The 19637-nt window shown below is 38.4% G+C and overlaps 2 protein-coding genes across 2 annotated transcripts in view; one reads left to right on the top strand and one right to left on the bottom strand.

Annotated features, from left to right (window-relative positions):
* The window catches only part of cbarpb (CACN subunit beta associated regulatory protein b), a 35653-nt gene extending 34196 nt beyond the window's left edge, over nt 1-1457 (bottom strand). Inside the window, exon 1 of the mRNA XM_039766659.1 lies at nt 994-1457. The gene's annotated coding sequence lies outside the window, so the exon portion shown is untranslated. The remainder of the gene's footprint in view (nt 1-993) is intronic.
* Nucleotides 1458-1716: 259 nt separating this feature from the next.
* atp5f1d (ATP synthase F1 subunit delta) lies at nt 1717-12972 on the top strand. Its single transcript, XM_039766662.1, has 5 exons — nt 1717-1989; nt 2818-2971; nt 3560-3648; nt 10299-10441; nt 12832-12972. Exons 1-4 carry the CDS (start codon nt 1864-1866, stop codon nt 10419-10421), a joined length of 492 nt encoding a protein of 163 aa, XP_039622596.1. The 5' UTR covers nt 1717-1863; the 3' UTR covers nt 10422-10441; nt 12832-12972.
* The last annotated feature ends 6665 nt before the right edge of the window (nt 12973-19637 follow it).

Genomic DNA, 19637 nt, shown 5'->3' on the forward strand with positions numbered 1-19637 from the left:
CAAAGCAATCCCGCACTTTAAGTGACATTCTCTGATTTGATTTATCCAATTCCGAGTCGCTGGGCTGTGGGGCATACACACTCAAAAGCTCCGGGAGTTCGGATTTGGCATGGGGCCGCCTCGGACATGCGGAGAACATACAAACCCCACACAGACGAGGGGATTTAGGCCCAGAGCACTGAGCGCCTGCGTCTCCGTGGGTGTGCCTCTGGCCCGTGGGAGACTCCCATCTTACACTCGTAACAATAAAAGGTGTTTGCGTGGTTCAGAGCGATGCCATAGAAAAAACATTTTTGATTTCCAAAAGGACCATCGAAATGAAGGTTATAGTAATAAGCCCTATTTTTTGATCCGTAAATAGCCAGCAATACGTGATAACACATTTGTAAAATACTGACTAGGTCGTGATTTAAAAGGAATCTTGCTGAGTACATCAGCGCAGGTTAGATTCAGGTTTTCTTGGCGTATCCTGCTTGGTAGCCTAAAGACTTGTTTGTCCAGATTTAAAAAAACCTTTCTAAAACCCAAAGAACCAATTTAAGGTGCAAACAACTCTTCCAAGAATGAAATGGTTCTTTGTCAAGCAGTGAGGCAACGAGGACCCAAACAAGCCAGTAATGAACCATAACGTGCCATTACAGAGGCAGTATTTTATTTAAGAGCGTACCTGATGCCTTGCGCCCATGGCGAACGGTATACGATCCAGGTCTTGGACGGATGGATGGCTGGCTATGTCTTTAACACGCGCTTGGTTAAATGGTTGTGGTTGCTTAAAAGGGTTAATTTCTTTCCTCCCTTTTCTTCTTAAACACAATGCCAACTAACACCATTATTATTCAGTTATCACAAGTAATCGTTTGGCTACACACAAACATTGAAAACACAAGAGGGCATCGTCTAGTGACTGTCTTAGCCATTTGCTTCTATTTGATCCGATTTGCCGAATAGCACTCACGGTCCCGTTACATTTAAAATCTCTTACATAGTACTTACGTTTATCGCTCTTTGGATGATATTTTCGCACCTTAAATGGCTGGGGGCTGCTGCCTAAAACGACTTCAGTTTATTCAGAGCAAATGTTGTGCTGGACGGTCGATGTATCCATCAATTGAGATTAATTACGCAAAGGTTTAAACTTGAAATTAAACGCAGGGAGAGAGAGGGAGCGATAGCGAGACAGAGATGGTGATGAATATGGAGCATCCGCCAGACCACCGTGAATATTCATATCTTTCCGGTTGAAAAAAATATATACTTTTTTGGTTGCTTCTGCAAATGTGGTAAATATCCGCACGGTTCTAGCGATTACTCGTCATCATAGCATTTTTTTCCTACATGGCCCGTTGATGCCTACAAATATTTTTCATTTGTCTATATATTCACGTTTTCATTATTGCTTTGTGTAATGCTATCATTATCACCTCTAAATGTATGAAAGTCACGGCAACTTTAAATCTAAGAAGCTTACTATGTAATTCAATTCAAACGAACCATATAAAGGTTACTTTTTATTAGAGTTAACTTTTGATTGAGTTTATCTGTGTTGAGTCATCTGACGATCACCGTATTATTACAGAGAGCAACTGTCCTGAGCTGCATTATACAGACCCGAAAAACTCAGCATCTGTAAATCCTGCAGGAGAGACAATGAAAGAAAAACTAATCACTTCCTACATGCCGTCATGCGCAAGTCCAAGAGAAAACTACAGCACCCAAGTTGCCTTCGTTGACGAAAGGGATTGTGGGTTGGCCGTTTGTGTCCTTGTGTGGACTACTTCAGCCAAGCTCCTTTCTGTAACCTGCTGCTTTTGAGAACTGTCTTTTCATTCCCGGTTTTCAAAAAATTTAAATTCACAAGGAACCATGCAGGCTTTCCGATTGTTTCTGCGCCGCTCTTCCCCTGTCCTTTTCAGACAGTGCCGGTCTTACGCCGAGGCCTCTCCCGCATCTGCACAACAGATGTCCTTCACGTTTGCTTCGCCTACACAGGTAACTCCAATCCGGGGTCGATGGGTGGGAAGTAGGCCTCGTGTGTACAACAAGATGAACATTAAGGGTTTTAGTGGTCTGGGAAAGGAAAAATCGAGACGTATTTAGTATTTTATTATTTGGATATGTCTATATTGGGAAATTACTTGAAGGCAAACTATAATTGAGGCCGAATCTTCTAAATATATGCTTGTCTTAAAAGTATGTGTAACATTACAGACAAACCGACATCTGTAAAAAAAAAAAAAATTAGTTTAAATTCCAACGCCTAGATAGCAGCATGTATATATTCGTTTAATTAGAATTTAGAGCCAAGGTTAAGAGTTTCAGATTAGTCGGTAAGTCGCTGTGTGACCTGAATGTGGCGTGCTGATCTCGTAACTTAGTTCAGGTCGACTTCACCGTGGAAGGTGGAATATAAGAAAATGCATGATCTCTGAAAATAATGACGTCCTTGCTTTTGATATACTTTAGTACATTGGTATCTCAGTATTTTGTACATAATACGGTTTAGAGAGGAAGCCCTTAACAAAAAGAAAAGCAAGCGAACGCAAGGGAAGAAGAAAGTGGGTATTGGCTCTCACTAAAATGAAGAAACTCCACACGGCACTTGGTGTAATCGGTTTTGTACCTCAAAGGTCATTTATGTTGTTTTCAGTGCCCCGGCATACATACATCTGTACATACAGGCACTTGGCCATATGCAGCCAGGTGACATTGGTGTAAAGTGGGAATCAACCCTAGGCAGGGTGTCAGTCCTTTAGAGTACTGGGATTTCATTGCGAGTGTAAATCTTGTGTTTTGTTTTTGCTTTTTTTTTTTTTAAAGGTATTTTACCAAAATGCTAATGTCAAGCAGATAGATGTACCAACTCTTACTGGGATGTTTGGCATTCTTCCAGCCCATGTGCCAACTCTACAGGTACTACGCCCCGGGGTGGTCACAGTGTTCAGTGAAGATGGGGCAGCAGACAAATACTTTGGTAAGTAAGATGTGTTATTAAATACATAAATCACTTTATAAAAATTAATATTACATCACAACTTTAAAATTAATTGCCTTGTCATTTACAAAAACTGTTCTTTCATGTTAAAGTTAAACCTTAGATAAATGAGGAGCACAGAAAAATTAAATCAAGTAAAATGTTTTCACCATATGGTAAATACAAGCCTGATGTTAAAGCAAACATTTTATCATTGTATACAAATATCTATGGAGTCTTTTTTTCCCCCTTCAGTTAGTGTTCTGTTGCAGTTCTTCATTTTATTTGGTGCCAGCTGTGTTAATACTACTTGAATAATATTATTTAGGATATATACAGGGGAAGAGGAGTTCCATAATTTAATGTACATCAAATTATCAGTTAAATATGCGCGTGTTTTGAGCTTATGATGCAAGCAAATAAACAATTTATAATAAACTTTTTAATATGGATTTTTTTTTACTGTTGCATTACATGCTTTACCAATAGTCACTTTGTTTTCTCCCAGCTGCTCGCTGTTAGGCAGACTCTGTTAATCCATAAATGGACTCCTTGTGATTCTCCTAATGGAACACTTTGTATTTGCAGTGAGCAGCGGCTCAGTGACTGTGAATGCCGACTCCTCTGTGCAGCTGCTGGCTGAAGAGGCCTTCCTCTTGGAAAATTTTGACTTGGCTGTAAGTGCTTGTTAATATAACTACTGTCAGACCTGTGCATGTGTGAGAGTTTGTAACTGCTCGTCTGTTAAAGTGATTCTCTTCACACCATTTACAAGCAGTCATGTGTTAGAATCGCCTTTTTAAAGGAAGCTTGGAATTTTTTCCCCCCATCACTTAGACTATGCTGTGCTGTCAACGATTTGAGCAATAGTGTTTTCCCGTGTTGTACAGAGAAAGTGCTTGTACTCTTTTCAAAGGATTTGTGGTTTATTGGAAAAATGGATGTTAACTGGACAGCAAATGATTAAAAACACAGTGCAACTGTAGTTTGTTCAAGGGAATGTTAGGGCATTATTTGCTACACACCAAAATGCTAGTCATATAGCACATTAAGTAATAAGCATTAGTACAGACGTTCAAGTGCAGATACATTTCACAATTATGCCTTTAACAAATATTGCAATATGAGCACTAGATATCGGATCAGATGTACATTATGGACATTGGGGCGGGCAATAAATCACTATTCATAATTGTAGAATATTTAAAACTCCTCTAACAATCATGTGGATTCTTTTATTAAGTTTAAGTGTACAGGGCTGAATGGGCCTGTAAAAGTTATTTACAAATTCTACTTCCGCTTGCATTGTAAAGATTTCATCTCTCTTGCTTTAACAACTCAATTTAGTCCATAACACCAAAATCATGTGGCCAAGGAGTGATGTGGAAACACATAATGGCAAATAAATGTCATTGACCTTTAACAAATACTGCAATGTGCTTGATTTCATTTTTATTTTAAAGGAGATTTTTGGAGCGTTTTGAGTTATTTTTTAGCTCCTTTTGTCAATACACACTTCTCCCTAATCCAGGAACAGCTTCAGTGTGTCGGGCTGATTTGTTTATTCTGAATGGCTGGATTGCAGGTAGAGACTGCCCAAAACAGTGACCTGTAGTTTTAAAAACAATGCTAAAGATGTATGCATTGAGCAGGGGGAGTAAAGACTGCAATTCCCTCACACATTCTCTACTTTGGTTCACTTGCACATACAGCCAGAACAGGCTTATTGAAATTTTTACACATGCAGCCAAACAAGTGACGGAGTGATGTTGTATCTGGACATGTTGACTAGCCTAGCTAGCTATGGAGAAGTAGTGAAGGTTAAGTACTTTAGCATATCTGGTAATTAACATACTGTCTTTTTCCAACAATAAGCCAGCTGGAACATGAGTGGCAAAATAGTACAACATTTAATACTTGGTATATCTCTTAATGACATTTTATAGATGTTTCATCGCACTGCGTTTAGCATATTAACAAGAAATGTGTTAAATTTGAAAAGGATAAAAATGTGAGCATTGGAATATCACAACATTGTTGTATTCAACTTGGTTTGTGTGTGTAAATACAAGACTTGGTTAATCCTTTTTGTTTGTGTATTCACTTGGACTGTCTGTCAGTCAGTCAGTGTCCATCCTGCTATATCCTAACAGGGTCACGGAGGTCTTCTGGAGCCAATCCCAGCCAGCACAGGGCACAAGGCAGGAACAAACTCCGGGCAGGGTGCCAGCCCACCGCAGGGCACAAACTAGGGACAATTTAGGATCGCCAATCCACCTAACCTGTCTTTGGATGGTGGTTGGAAACCAGAGCACCTGGAGGAAACTCACACAGACACGGGGAGAACATGCAAACTCCACGCAAGGAGGACCTGGGAAGTGAACCCAGGTCTCCTTATTGTGAGGCAGCATCTGTACCACCGTGCTGCCCCTTGCACTGTATTTAAATTGAAAAGTAATCTTTTGTTTCTATTCTATTCATCCTTTCCCAGAGTGACTGTCCTGGCCTAACTGTGCATATATATATATATATATATATATATATATATATATATATATATATACTGCTCAAAAGACTTAAAGGAAACGTTTTAATCAGAGTATAGCATCAAGTCAATTAAACTTATGGGATATTAATCTGGTCAGTTAAGTAGCAGAGGAGGTTGTTAATCATTTCAGCTGCTGTGGTGTTAATGAAATTAACAACAGATGCACTAGAGGGGCAACAATGAGATGACCCCCAAAACAGGAATGGTTTAACAGGTGAAGGCCACTGACATTTTTCCCTCCTCATCTTTTCTGACTGTTTCTTCACTAGTTTTGCATTTGGGTACAGTCAGTGTCACTACTGGTAGCATGTGGCGATACCTGGACCCTACAGAGGTTGCACAGGTAGTCCAACTTCTCCAGGATGGCACATCAATACGTGTCATTGCCAGAAGGTTTGCTGTGTCTCCCTGCACAGTCTCAAGGGCATGGAGGAGATTCTAGGAGACAAGCAGTTACTCTAGGAGAGCTGGAGAGGGCCATAGAAGGTCCATAACCCATCAGCAGGACCAGTATCTGCTCCTTTGGGCAAGGAGGAACAGGATGAGCACTGCTTAGCCCTACAAAATGACCTCCAGCAGGCCACTGGTGTGAATGTCTCTGACCAAACAACCAGAAAGACTTCATGAGGGTGACCCAAGGGCCCCATGTCCTCTAATGGGCCCTGAGCTCACTGCCCAGCAGCATGCAGCTCGATTGGCATTCGCCATAGAATACCAGAATTGGCAGATGCACCACTGGTGCCCTGTGCTTTTTACAGATGAGAGCAGGTTCACCCTGAGCACGTGACAGAAGTGAAAGGGTCTGGAGAAGCCATGGAGAACATTATGCTGCCTGTAACATCATTCAGCATGAGCAGTTTGGTGGTGGGTTAATGATTGTCTGGGGAGGCATATCCATGGAGGGTCACACAGACCGCTACAGGCTTGACAAAGGCACCTTGGCTGCCATTAGGTATCAGGATGAAATCCTTGGACCCATTGTCAGACCCTATGCTGGTACAGTGGCTCCTGGTGCACGACAATTCCTGGCCTCATGTGGTGAGAGTATGCAGGCAGTTCCTGGAGGATGAAGGAATTGATACCATTGACTGGCCACCATATTTTCCTGACCTAAATCCAATAGAACACCTCTGGGACATTATGTTTTGGTCCATCCAATGCCACCAGGTTGCACCTCAGACTGTCCAGGAGCTCAGTGATGCCCTGGTCCAGATCTGGGAGGAGATCCCCCACAACACCATCTGTCATCTCATTAGAAGCATGCACCGATGTTGTCAGGCATGTATACAAGAACACAGGGGCCATACAAAGTGCTGTGTACAATTTTGAGTTGCTGCAATTAAATTTTGGCAAAATGGACTAGCCTGCCACATAATTTTTTCACTTTGATTTTTGGGGCGTCATTGAATTCAGGGCTCTGTAGGTTGATCATTTTCATTTCCATCAAACGATGTGGCATCCTTTCATTCCTAACACATTACCCAGTCTATATCAGTATAGATATCCAGGAGGATTTCTTTTTCCCATTGAGATCTGATGTGTTTTCAAAGTGTTCCTTTAATTTTTTTGAGCAGTTATAATATATATATTTATACATACATACACACACACATCCTTGCCCCCAGTCCCACTCCAACTGTGTTTTCAGCACACCCTGCCACAGAGCATTCCAACGACAGAGATATTCAATGTAATATTTCAAGCTAATAACTGAAAGGTAGCATATTAGGACATGTGTTGTTTACACTCTATTTATAATATTCCCTTTTGTTCCTGTTTTGGGTGAAGTCTGATAAATGTCTTACATGTTTACATTCATGTAGCATTGGCTGTTGTAGTAATTGTGAAAAGGTCTTAAAAATCTAGATTTTCATTTACTTATTTTTTACTCAGTAATGTTCAAGTTACAGTAATGTTGCAATTTTATATTATACCATAAGTCCCTTTAGGTATTTCTTGGTTCAAAATATTAACACTTACAATGTAACATCAAAAATAAATGTTAATCATCAATTATTGCTATCAAAAGATATGGAAAAGTAAATCTTGACAACAATTGTGGTCTTGTCGATGTGCTCTAGCTGAATGTGCACCTTCCAAGGATAAATTCAAACACCACAAAAGCACCTCCACATTATCATCATGTGCAGTTCTTGTTCTTTCTATAAAGTAGGCATGTGATTGGTTAGGTTTTGAACAGACTGTATGAAGTTGGAGATTTTCATATTATACAAGGTAGCACTCAACACAAAATGTATAACATGAGATTAGTGAGAGCAGTGGCTTCCCAGAAGTATGAGTGGTTTTCTACTGTGTTTTACTGATTTGGCTTGTAGGGTTGCCCTTTACATGTAAGCAGTAGGTGACCATTGTTTGTTTCCAAGAGCAGCAAACAGCTTCAGAATTTTACACATTGTGATCAATAGTTATCATGTATAGGTAGCTCATTTAATCAGAAAATGTGCACTCTACATTTCTGTATTAAATGTCTCTGCAGTGACAATATTTGGTATATTTGTCCTTTTAAAAGAAGGTATGAAATTTTGCTCCTATTTAATATAGTATAATATATTTAATATAGACCAAGGAGCTGGTGGTGGGTTTTAAGAGGCCCAGGCCCCTCATGGAGCCTGTGATCATCAGAGGAGACTGTGTGCAGAGGGTGCAGACCTATAAATATCTGGGAGTGCAGCTGGATGACAAATTGGACTGGACTGCCAATACTGATGCTCTGTGTAAGAAAGGTCAGAGCCGACTATACTTTCTGAGAAGGTTGGAATCCTTCAACATCTGCAGTAAGATGCTGCAAATGTTCTACCAGATGGTTGTGGCGAGTGCCCTCTTCTACGCGGTGGTGTGCTGGGGTGGCAGCATAAAGATGAAAGACGCCTCACGCCTGGACAAACTTGTTAAGAAGGCAGGCTCTATTGTAGGATTAATGTTGGACAATTTAACATCTGTGGCAGAGAGACGGGCACTAAGCAAACTCCTGTCAATCATGAATAATCCACTGCATCCACGGAACAGTGTCATCTCCAGACAGAGGAGCAGCTTCAGTGACAGACTGCTGTCACCGTCCTGCTCCACTGACAGACTAAAGAGATCGTTCCTCCCCCACACTATGCGACTCTTCAATTCCACCCGGGGGAGTAAATGCTAACATTAATTTTATTTTAATTTTTTCATTTTTATTACTATTTAATTTAATATTGTTTCTTTGTATCGGTATACTGCTGCTGGATTATGTGAATTTCCCCTTGGGATTAATAAAGTATCTATATAACGTTATTAAAAAAAATTGCTTACTCTTGTGTAATAAAATACACTGTCTACTATGTGCTTAAAGGAGTCATTTTATTTATTGATGCCACCAAAGTGAAAAGTGCTGCCTCAGCTCATTTATCATCCTGGTGCATTAGCCTCATAAGAGAAAAGAAAATTCCTGTAAATTTAGAGACAATTGTTCAAGTATTTTATGTAGTAGATTATTTAGTCCCTGCTGATACCCTCAACATTGGTGTAGGCTAGGAAGTCTACGGATGATTATCTGGATTTTCTCCCGACGACCATATATAGGGTCCTAAATACACAACCAGTTTTCCAGTGTTACACTATTGGCATATTTTACTTTCCTTAACATTGCTAATATTTTTATTTTTCATTTTAATGAGAATTTGGCAGTTACCTGTTAGACAGACAAAAAAAAATTGAAAAGGACGCAGATGTATCTGAGAAACTTGAGCTTTACTGTAGGGCCACTGCTAAGTAAATATGCCAATATTTTATCAAGTCTACTGTAAGAAATGGGTGGTCATCATTTTTGACTGCTTTGTGCCCCATTCTGTTCCAGCAATCATGATGATGATAATGATGTGGAGCCAACTTTAGTTGCGTTCTACAGAAGAATGCATGGGGACATGGACACACACCTTACTTTGCATCATGCAGCGATATCTGTCACATGAACGATGAGCTGATTTCTCTATTTTTCTTTAGGCTTTACTGTGCAATACTTTTTATAATAAGTTTAAAGTTATGCCTAATATGCTCATACGTATCTGTATAGCTTTTAAAATTAACGAAAAAGATCTACTTAATATATGCATTGTTCATATGCAAACTAACCTGCTACTTCTGTTCCCTTTTGATTCATACAAGTATATAAAAATCATTAGCAGACTTCAGTTAAACAGTCTTAACAAAATGCATTCAGAAATGAAAACATTTATACACTGACAGGCAAATATTTACTTATCTAGTAGTGTACAATATTAATGGTAAATTGAACTATTTCCTAACCACAGAAATTTCATTACAATCTCCTTACATTTTAAATTAAAAAGTTGGTATACAGGTGGTAACAGTGTGTTATGTTGGCAGTCTTGACACTGCAACAAAAAGGTAGGGTTGTGACTGTAGATGGAAACTAAACAACCCACCCATTCATCTTGTGAACAATTCTTTACAAGCCTATCTAATCAGAGCCAACCTGGCAGCATGCAAGAACAAGGCAAGAAACAACAAGCTTGTTTATTACATGTTTTTGCACATGGCTTTGTTGACTCGTATGGGATCATATTACAGACACTACCGAACATGGATATTTGTTAAGGTTTCTATATTAAGTTAAATTTTAATGGTTTATTTTTGCCATAGATTGGAAAGTAAAATTATGTGGATTTAGGATGAAGCACCATTCTTTTCAATCTGAAAATTGAGAAGGGGCCATTGTTACAATGCAGATATTAAGTATTTGATTTTGTTTGTTTGTTTTTGCAGGCTGCCAGAGCCAATTTAGAGAAAGCTCAGTCTGACCTAGCCAGTGCTACAGATGAAGTATCCCGAGCAGAGGTCCTTATCAGGATAGAGACCAATGAGAGTCTAGTCAAATCTTTAGAATAAGAGAAACATTTATCCTGTTGGTAGGTATTGTGTTCTCAATTACATAATTCTGAAGAGCAATTTAATTGAGCTTCATGTAGTTAAATTTTTTGTCTGTCTGTGTATGTAACTAAAATAATAATCTGCATCACTTCCTACTTCCAGCGCCTTATGCTGTTATCTGTGAAATCCCTGTATTAATAAAAACGTAAGCCATCGTGTTAAACAAGGAGTTTGATTACATTGCTGAAATTACTTTTGTTTAATGAGTTTGCCGGATTTAGAAACCAGCTGCTTAAATGGTTACCTGAGGGTTAGGGACAATAACCCAATGAGAATTACTCAGCAAAGTTATTTGAAAGAACTCAAGATAGCATGTAAGAGCAAATAGTTGAAATCTAGTGAATTTTATATCATGGAAAATGGGTCCATATTCTACTGGCATGCAACTCAAAGCTGTAACCTGCTTGCATAATTAGTGCCCTAGAAATGCCAGTTTTAGACAATGCTAGTTACTTATCTCCTGCAGTGGGCTGGCACCTTGCCCGGGGTTTGTTTCCTGCCTTGTGCTCTGTGTTGGCTGGGATTGGCTCCAGCAGACCCACGTGACCCTGTAGGTCAGGGGTGTCGAACTCCTGTCCTGGAAGGCTGCAGGTTTTCATTCTTACCATCTTCTTAATTAGTGCCGATTACTTCTTTTAATTAACTTGACTCAGGCCCCATAGTTATTTCTTTTTCCTTAATTAGCAGCCAAACAATAATGAGACACAAAATAGGCCGCCATATGACCAGCTGACCTGTGCACATCACAAAATATCTGAAAATAAAGAAAGGTGACGGTCTCAGTAAGGCTGATTTCCAAGGTCTACAAAACATTATGATGGCGTTCTTAGAAAAAGCAGAAAAACAGTTTTGGAAATGTGTGCTGCGGCAGAATGAGAGCAGCAACAAGCCATGGAATTAAATACGAGTTTAACAGCAAGAATTGGCTTCTCATTAAGAAAGTAATTGGAGTGGAATTGGAGTTTGAAGACCCAATTGAGCTGGTCATCTGTCGGCTCGTTTCACATCTCATTTCTGATTGGTTGCCATTTAATGAAGAAACAAATCAATTCAGAGGACTGAATCCTTTAAACAGGGCTTATTAAAATGAAGAGAAAAGGAGTTAATTAGCAGTGAAAACTGGTCACGGATTAGGAAAAGGGTTAGAATGAAAACCTGCAGCCACTGCGGCCCTCCAAGCCTGGAGTTCGCCACCCCTGCTATAGGTAGGATATAGCAGGTTGGATAATGGATGGATAGTTACTTATCTCCTGTATGTTCACAGCAGCTGATTAACACAACCCATTCAGTCTCCTCTTCCTACTGCTTCTCCACAGGCAAAAATCAATAGTGGTCACCCCCACACCTGCTGTTTTGTTAGAGCTTGAATTGTTACCTAAAATAGCTGGCATATGTACCTATGTGTAACATGCAGTCTTGCATGTGTTATTCCAGAAAAATAACTTGTTTCACACAACATTTCCAAGTATGGAACTTCTCTGTTAAGGAGTATGTTACTCAGAACAACCACTAAAGGTTTTGTTTACTCTGTGTGTATATGTACACACAGTATAGACAGATGTTTAGTTTATTGTGGATTTGTTAGGGTAGATCATTTAGTTCTTGCTCAAAATGAAGCATTCTTCATATGCATTATAAGCAATAGTGCAATTTGATGTATTAGAAATGTATGCAGTATTTATTCAATTTAGTGGTACCTTTTTTGTGTATATTATACCCACCATAAAACTGTTGGAGGGTGGAGAATACTATTGGTCTCAGACTAAAGATGGGACTGTCAAAGTACATTTTTATTTGGTACTTCCAAATAAGTACTGTACTTATTGAGGATTAAATAAACATGAGTGTTAAACATATAATGCCACACAAACTTTTAATATAGTGAAGTCCGTGCACTTAGACACATTTACCATTCTGTAATACTGGTGAATTTTTATTGTGTCTAATGATAATGCCTTAAATAACCATTACCTGTAATTATTTAGGGGATGCTACTATATAAGGCACCTTGCAAATCCCACTTGTATATTACAGTTGTTTATCTTTTGTTCTACAGTTGAAATACTGCTGGCTTGTCAGTTAGATGCACACCTTTATCTGACAACTTTGATTCACTGTTCTTTGTTTAGGCACAAGTCCTCAATTCTTGCAAATAATGGCAGTTTTATCATTTTAAGTGTATGGCCATTGTAAAATGCGATGAACCCTGGAGCTTCTGTCTAATTATATTTTTTCTTATCCTACTTTTTGCTAGTTTTAATGTTGGAGAGATTTGAATTCATCGTTTTTTCTTATTTATATAGATGTTTTTCTGCTGTTTGCAGATGATGTACTAAAGTTCTTTTGTTTTTTTTTCCTTCCCATGTAGGAAGATGTTGGCATTTCTGGATAAACCGACATTCACAATGTCTCTTGCTCTATGAAGTCATGTGTAACAAAATAAAATAAAAAAAAAAATACCCAAACCAAATCTGCACTGTAAATTAAACCATTTCCAATAAATGTTAACCACTCAGTGTTGTTTTTGCAGTAAAACAAAATATAATAAATCTGTAGATGTCTGATATGAACAGGGTCAATTAAAATAGTTTTGAATAAGTTTAATTAAAGAAAAACATTTTATTTATATAGTCATACTTCAAAATATTGTTAAACAGCTTATAATGTAGGCTGTTTCCTGCAACAATTATTCGGAACTAAAAAGTAAATAGTAAAAAAGCACTCTTTGCCTTAACATCTACAATTAGTATGACATTTTGTTCTTTTTTGACTCTTTTGTTTATGTAAAGGATAACATTTGAAGATTTTGTGACTATTCTATAATTTTTGTTTTGAAACGGACTTTACAGTATCTATACTAATAAAAGGCAAAGCCCTCACTCACTCACTCACTCACTCATCACTAATTCTCCAACTTCCCGTGTGGGTGGAAGGCTGAAATTTGGCAGGTTCATTCCTTACAGCTTCCTTACAAAAGTTGGGCAGGTTTTATATCGAAATTCTACGCGTAATGGTCATAACTGGAAGCAGTTTTTCTCCATTTACTGTAATGGAGATGAGCTTCAACGCCGTGGGCGGAGTTTCGTGTGACATCATCACGCCTCCCACGTAATCACGCAGTACATAGAAAACCAGGAAGACCTCAAAAAAGCGCTCAAGAAAACATGCATTATATAATTGAGAAGGCAGCGAAACAATAAGAAGCGAGCGAGTGACATATACAACCATATTCATGAGTTCTGCTACTTGAAACAAAGCACGATGTAAACCTACACTTTAAATTAAGTTCATAGACAGGCTGCCGCTGGCGTTTGTAATTTAGTGCTTGCCCATATAAGGCCGTCCGTCAGCGGCAATCCAATAGCAAACTGCCACGAGTAAATATTCATGGGTGAAGGACTGTGCTTATGGAGAGGAAGATGAGATGGTCAGGGTGGTGTTTGACACAAACTCAGCGAAACTGCGAGAGAAAGTTTTAAGTGCCAGGACTAAGGTAACATTAAATACAGCCACGGACATAGCACGAGATGGCACCAGCACAGCTGAGAACCTTCGTTGCATGTACACCGAGCGGCTCACGTGAACTGACGCTGTGCAGAGATAAAAGGCAACAGTTCCAAAGAGCGCTGAACAAAAACCGAATTACACAATTGAAAAGGCAGCAAAAAATATGAAGCGTCTGATAAGCATATTCATAAATCCAGCTACTGCGGAAACAAAGCACACGTTGGAAAAAGTCAATGTCCCGCTAAAGGAAGACAGTGTAAAAAAAACCTGTGCATGCAGTGTGTCAGGTCTCAGATAAAGAAGAAGACGAGCTGTTTATTGATGCAGTAAGAAACGAATCGATGAAAGAAACCTGTCATCTTTACAACGATTGACAAACACGGAATGTAACTTGAACACAACGCATCCTACAAATACGAGCCTGATTGAAAGAAATAATGATAATCAAATCCTTGATGACAGCAACACTCAGTAACACTCACAAAACAAATACTGTATATTGACAGTCATGTTACGTTATTTTAAAATGTTCCGTTTTCTTTTTCTAGCTTTTTTAACACACTACTTCTCCGCTGCGATACGCGGGTATATATATATGTATATATATATTCCGATCTACATACTCGAATAATGGATACTTTATTCGCCATCAATGATTGTTTTGGTAAAGCCATACTCAGTGTATTCATTAGATGAACGGTAAAAAAGTAAGAGCGAGGGGAGGATGCAGGCTGTAGTGCGTCAACTCTATCTGAATTGCGCGATCACATTTCAAAAAATATATCTTTTCAAGTTCTATTTAGTTAATATTTGTCAAACTCAAGGGCCACGGGCCACATCCGGCACGGCGTGTAATTATATCCGGCCCGAGATCATTTTATATACTGTATTATTGTTATTAATGGCCCAGGTATATGAAGCGCTGGTAACACAAACTACAGATCCCATAATGCAGCGCTTCAGCTGCCTTGCCGAACACTTATTGCGAAGCTAGCTCACGCGATGCTGGAGAGAAAAGTTCATTCTGAAAATAGAGCCTTTAAAAGCGATGGGAGGCTGAGTATATGTTTACTGAACCCGTGTGTCTCATTTGTGGAGCTAATGTGGCCGTAATTACAGAATTTAATCTAAGACGGCACTATGAGACAAAACATCAGGGTAACCTGAATGCAATGCAGAAGATACAGAAAGCAGAATAATTAAATAAGAATCTGACACTTCAGCGGACGTTTTTACCCGTGCACAATCACAAAGTGATTTCAAGTGAAGCTGCTTTTATGAGAGACACAAATGCACCAGTGCAACTTTCCCCACTTTCCCTGTTGCCAAGTAATGTTAAACCAAGTCGTCACTACTGTGTTCCCAAATACGCACTTTGCTGATAAACTGAGCGCACCGAGTTTGCACGGCGCTTTGGTGACTTTGAAGAACAAAAAAAGTCCGTCTACATGCGGCTCGAACCTTGTGCATGTTTGGTAGCACATATCTGTGTGAGAAGCTCTTCTCAGTGATAAAGAATAACAAAACAGCACACAGGAGTCGCCTCACTGATGAGCACCTGCAATCCATCCTGAGAATCTCCACAACACAGAACCTCACACCAAACAGAAACGAACTTGTGGCCAAAAAAAGATGCCAGGCGTCCAGCTCTGATAAAATGACATATGAGCAAAGACAACTGAATGATTTGATTTGTTATTGCACGTAAGAGCGGGAGTCAACCTTTAACAAACAGCGTATTGCACTGATACGAAATAGCTGTGTGTGTATATATGTAGATATGTGTGTATATGTATATATATGTTTATATATATGTGTGTGTGTATGCATATATATATATATGTATTTGTGTGTATGTATGTATGTATATATGTGTAAATATATATATATATATATATATATATATATATATGACAACAACACTCATCACTCACAACAGTGACAAAACAATTACATTGACAATCAGGTTACGTTATTTTCAAAATGTTTCCTTTTCTTTTCATTGCTTCTTTAACACACTACTTCTCCGCAAGGCGGTATTTTGCTAGTCTATACTAATAAAAGGCAAAGCCCTCACTCACTCACTCACTGACTCACTCACTCACTCACTCACTCATCACTAATTCTCCAACTTCCCGTGTGGGTGGAAGGCTGAAATTTGGCAGGTTGATTCCTTACAGCTTCCTTACAAAAGTTGGACAGGTTTTATATCGAAATTCTACGCGTAATGGTCATAACTGGAAGCAGTTTTCTCCATTTACTGTAATGGAGATGAGCTTCAACGCCGTGGGGGCGGAGTTTCGTGTGACATCATCACGCCTCCCACGTAATCACGCAGTACATAGAAAACCAGGAAGACCTCAAAAAGCGCTGAAGAAAACATGCATTATATAATTGAGAAGGCAGCGAAACAATAAGAAAGCGAGTGACATATACAACCATATTCATGAGTTCTGCTACTGAAACAAAGCACGATGTAAACCTACACTTTAAATTAAGTTCATAGACAGGCTGCCGCTGGCGTTTGTAATTTAGTGCCTGCCCATATAAGGCCATCCGTCAGCGGCAATCCAATAGCAAACTGCCACGGGTAAATATTCACGGGTGAAGGACTGTGCTTATGGAGAGGAAGATGAGATGGTCAGGGTGGTGTTTGACACAAACTCAGCGAAACTGCCAGAGAAAGTTTTAAGTGCCAGGACTAAGGTAACATTAAATAAAGCTATGGACATAGCACGAGATGGCACCAGCACAGCTGGGAACCTTCGATGCAAGTACACCGAGTGGCTCACGTGAACTGATGCAGTGCACAGATAAAAGCAACAGTTCCAAAGAGCTGAACAAAACCGAATTACACAATTGAAAAGGCAGCAAAAATATGAAGCGCCTGATAAGCATATTCATAAATGCAGCTACTGTGGAAACAAAGCACACGGTGGAAAAAGTGAATGTCCCGCTAAAGGAAGACAGCGTAAAAAAAACCCGTGCATGCAGTTTGTCACATCACAGATAAAAAGGAAGACGAGCTGTTTATTGATGCAGTAAGGAACTAATCGATGAATGAAACCTCTTATCTTTACAACGATTGACAAACACGGAATGTAACTTGAACACATCGTACAAATACGAGCCTGATTGAAAGAAATAATGATAATCAAATCCTTGATGACAGCAACATTCAATAACACTCACAAAACAATTACTGTATATTGACAATCATGTTACGTTATTTTTAAAATGTTCCCTTTTCTTTTTCATAACTTCTACTTCTCCACTGCGATACACGGGTATATATATATATATATATAAATGTATATATATAGCCCGATCTACAATACATACTTTAGCATAGACAAGCGGTGGCGCAATTGTAGAGTCTTCGCCTCTAACGCCGACATTCGAGGTTCGATTCCCGAGAGGGATGTACTGACTATGTACGCGCTACCGATTCATTTTACCTTCCATCTCCTTGGTTTGGGACGTATGAAAAATATTAGGTTAACGAGAATCATGTTACGTTATTTTTAAAATTTTCCCTTTCTTAGCACAAGCACAGCTGAGAAGCTTCGATGCATGTACTCCATAACGCGTTAAAAATAACGCATTTAATCACACTTTCAATTCCAAGCAAACGGGAACTTTTGTCAATGCATGATTTCCTGGTACATCCATTACACTGATGCACACATCACAGCTACAAAAATGTTAGAGTCGGAATAAAGCGCGTTCCTACGACTGATCATTTCGACTACCGGCGAAGCCTTGATAAAAGCATGGTTTTGTGCACACTGAAAAGCAAGCAAAATTAGATGCATTACAGAAAGCGGACTTTGTGGCTCTTACTGGGGATCATTGGACTTCCGTGACCGTTAGTAATTCTAAATACATCTAATTACAAAATGTTCAATGATCACACTGTTTTAGCCTAATGTACAAAATAATTTTGGCTAATGTTACTCAGAGTTTAAAGAGTAAGCTGGTCAAATTACCTTTTATGTTTCTGACTTATTTTTTTAAGAAGAAAAACTGCACTTTATGGTGAAATTTTGGTTATTATTATTTAAAGACAATACTATTCTGAAAATGTACTTAAAGTACTTAAACTACCACTTTATTTTTAAGTCTGCCCAATTTTAACCAGGGATGATATTTTTGTTTCTGTTTTGAATTCAAATGCAGTTTAAAAGCTTTTTTTCAGAAATTAAAACAGCTTCAGTTTACAATATTCATGTCCATGTCTATTATTTGATTCTGTAAGCCCACTAAAACCGTTTTAAATAAAAAAAACAAAACATTTGCGATTTGGGGCAAATTTACGTGTGCGATTACATACGATTAATCAAGATTAATTCTTACACAGCCTCTAATTAATTGGATTAATTTTTTTAATCGAGTCCCACCCCTAATATATATATGTAGATATATATATGTAGATTTGTATATATATGTGTATATACAGTATATATGTAGATATGTATATGTTGTATATACAGTATGTATATATATGTGTGTATATATACAGTATGTGTATATATATGTATATGTATATATATGTATGTGTGTATATAACTGTATATATATATATGTGTATAGATGTGTATATATATATATGTATATATATGTTTATATATATGCCAGCAACACTCATGACAATTACAAAACAATTACATTGTCAATCATGTTACGTTATTATTAAAATGTTTCCTTTTCTTTTTACTTCTCCGCTGCCAATCGCAGCTATTTTGATATATATATATATATATATATATATAAATAGATAGATATGACAACAACACTCATATCAATGACAAAACAATTACATTAACAATCATCTTACGTTATTTTTAAAATGTTTGCTTTTCTTTTTCATAACTTCTTTAACACACTACTTCTCCGCTGCAAAGCGCGGGTATTCTGCTAGTACACCATAAAAAGTATTCAGATTTGTGAATGCCAGAATAGTCCCTGTCTCCCAAGCAAAGTCAGAGATTTAAATTAAATTTTGGATGTAAAAAGCTCTTAATACTGAGTGTTTTTGACTCTTTGGGATAGGAGAGTGTGTGAATGGTAATTTTAAATGTAGTTTTTGCCATTTTTACCTTTTCAAATGGAGAACTGGGAAATTTCTCATTTTCAGCCTTTCAGTTTAGTGTTTTCCTCCAAAATGACTTAGAATTTACATTGTTGAACTGGTGAGTTAAGTCGCTTGCCCAGAGTTATATGGGTAACCTGTTGGGAGAGGTTAACATTCACATGGTGAATTATATAATGTGCTGCCTTAATTACAGCGCAACACTGCATACCTTTTTATTAAGATTACAAAAGTGGCATGACTAGATTTGTTGCCCTTGACATTCAGATTTTAAGTTTCCTGTAGGGGGAATAAATCTTGCCTGTTTTTGCACTTGTATTCAAAGAAAATGCATCTCAGTCACCACAAGAGGTCACTATAGCCCATTTTGCTAAGTGATAAACTGGTCTGAAGACGACACAGCAGGTTTGGAAAGACACAGGAAATGCAACTCTAACCATTTTACTATTTGTCAATTCTGTTTATCAATTAGACACACATGAGTCATGAATCACCTCTGTGTTAAATTCCAATGCTTTTACATAACATTCTTCATTAGAGGTGTGTTGCATAGTATGATTCTCAAAAAGCTGCTG

The sequence above is a fragment of the Polypterus senegalus genome, chromosome 10, assembly GCF_016835505.1.
Source record: "Polypterus senegalus isolate Bchr_013 chromosome 10, ASM1683550v1, whole genome shotgun sequence".
NCBI classification, from domain to species: Eukaryota; Metazoa; Chordata; class Cladistia; order Polypteriformes; family Polypteridae; genus Polypterus; species Polypterus senegalus.

Bases quoted from the DNA above. Each gene is read 5' to 3' on its own strand.
- atp5f1d (XM_039766662.1), top strand. From the start codon at position 1,864: ATGCAGGCTTTCCGATTGTTTCTGCGCCGCTCTTCCCCTGTCCTTTTC. The intron at 1,990-2,817 runs GTAACTCCAATC...TTTTTTTTAAAG, and splicing joins CGTTTGCTTCGCCTACACAG to GTATTTTACCAAAATGCTAA. The intron at 3,649-10,298 runs GTAAGTGCTTGT...TTGTTTTTGCAG, and splicing joins TGGAAAATTTTGACTTGGCT to GCTGCCAGAGCCAATTTAGA.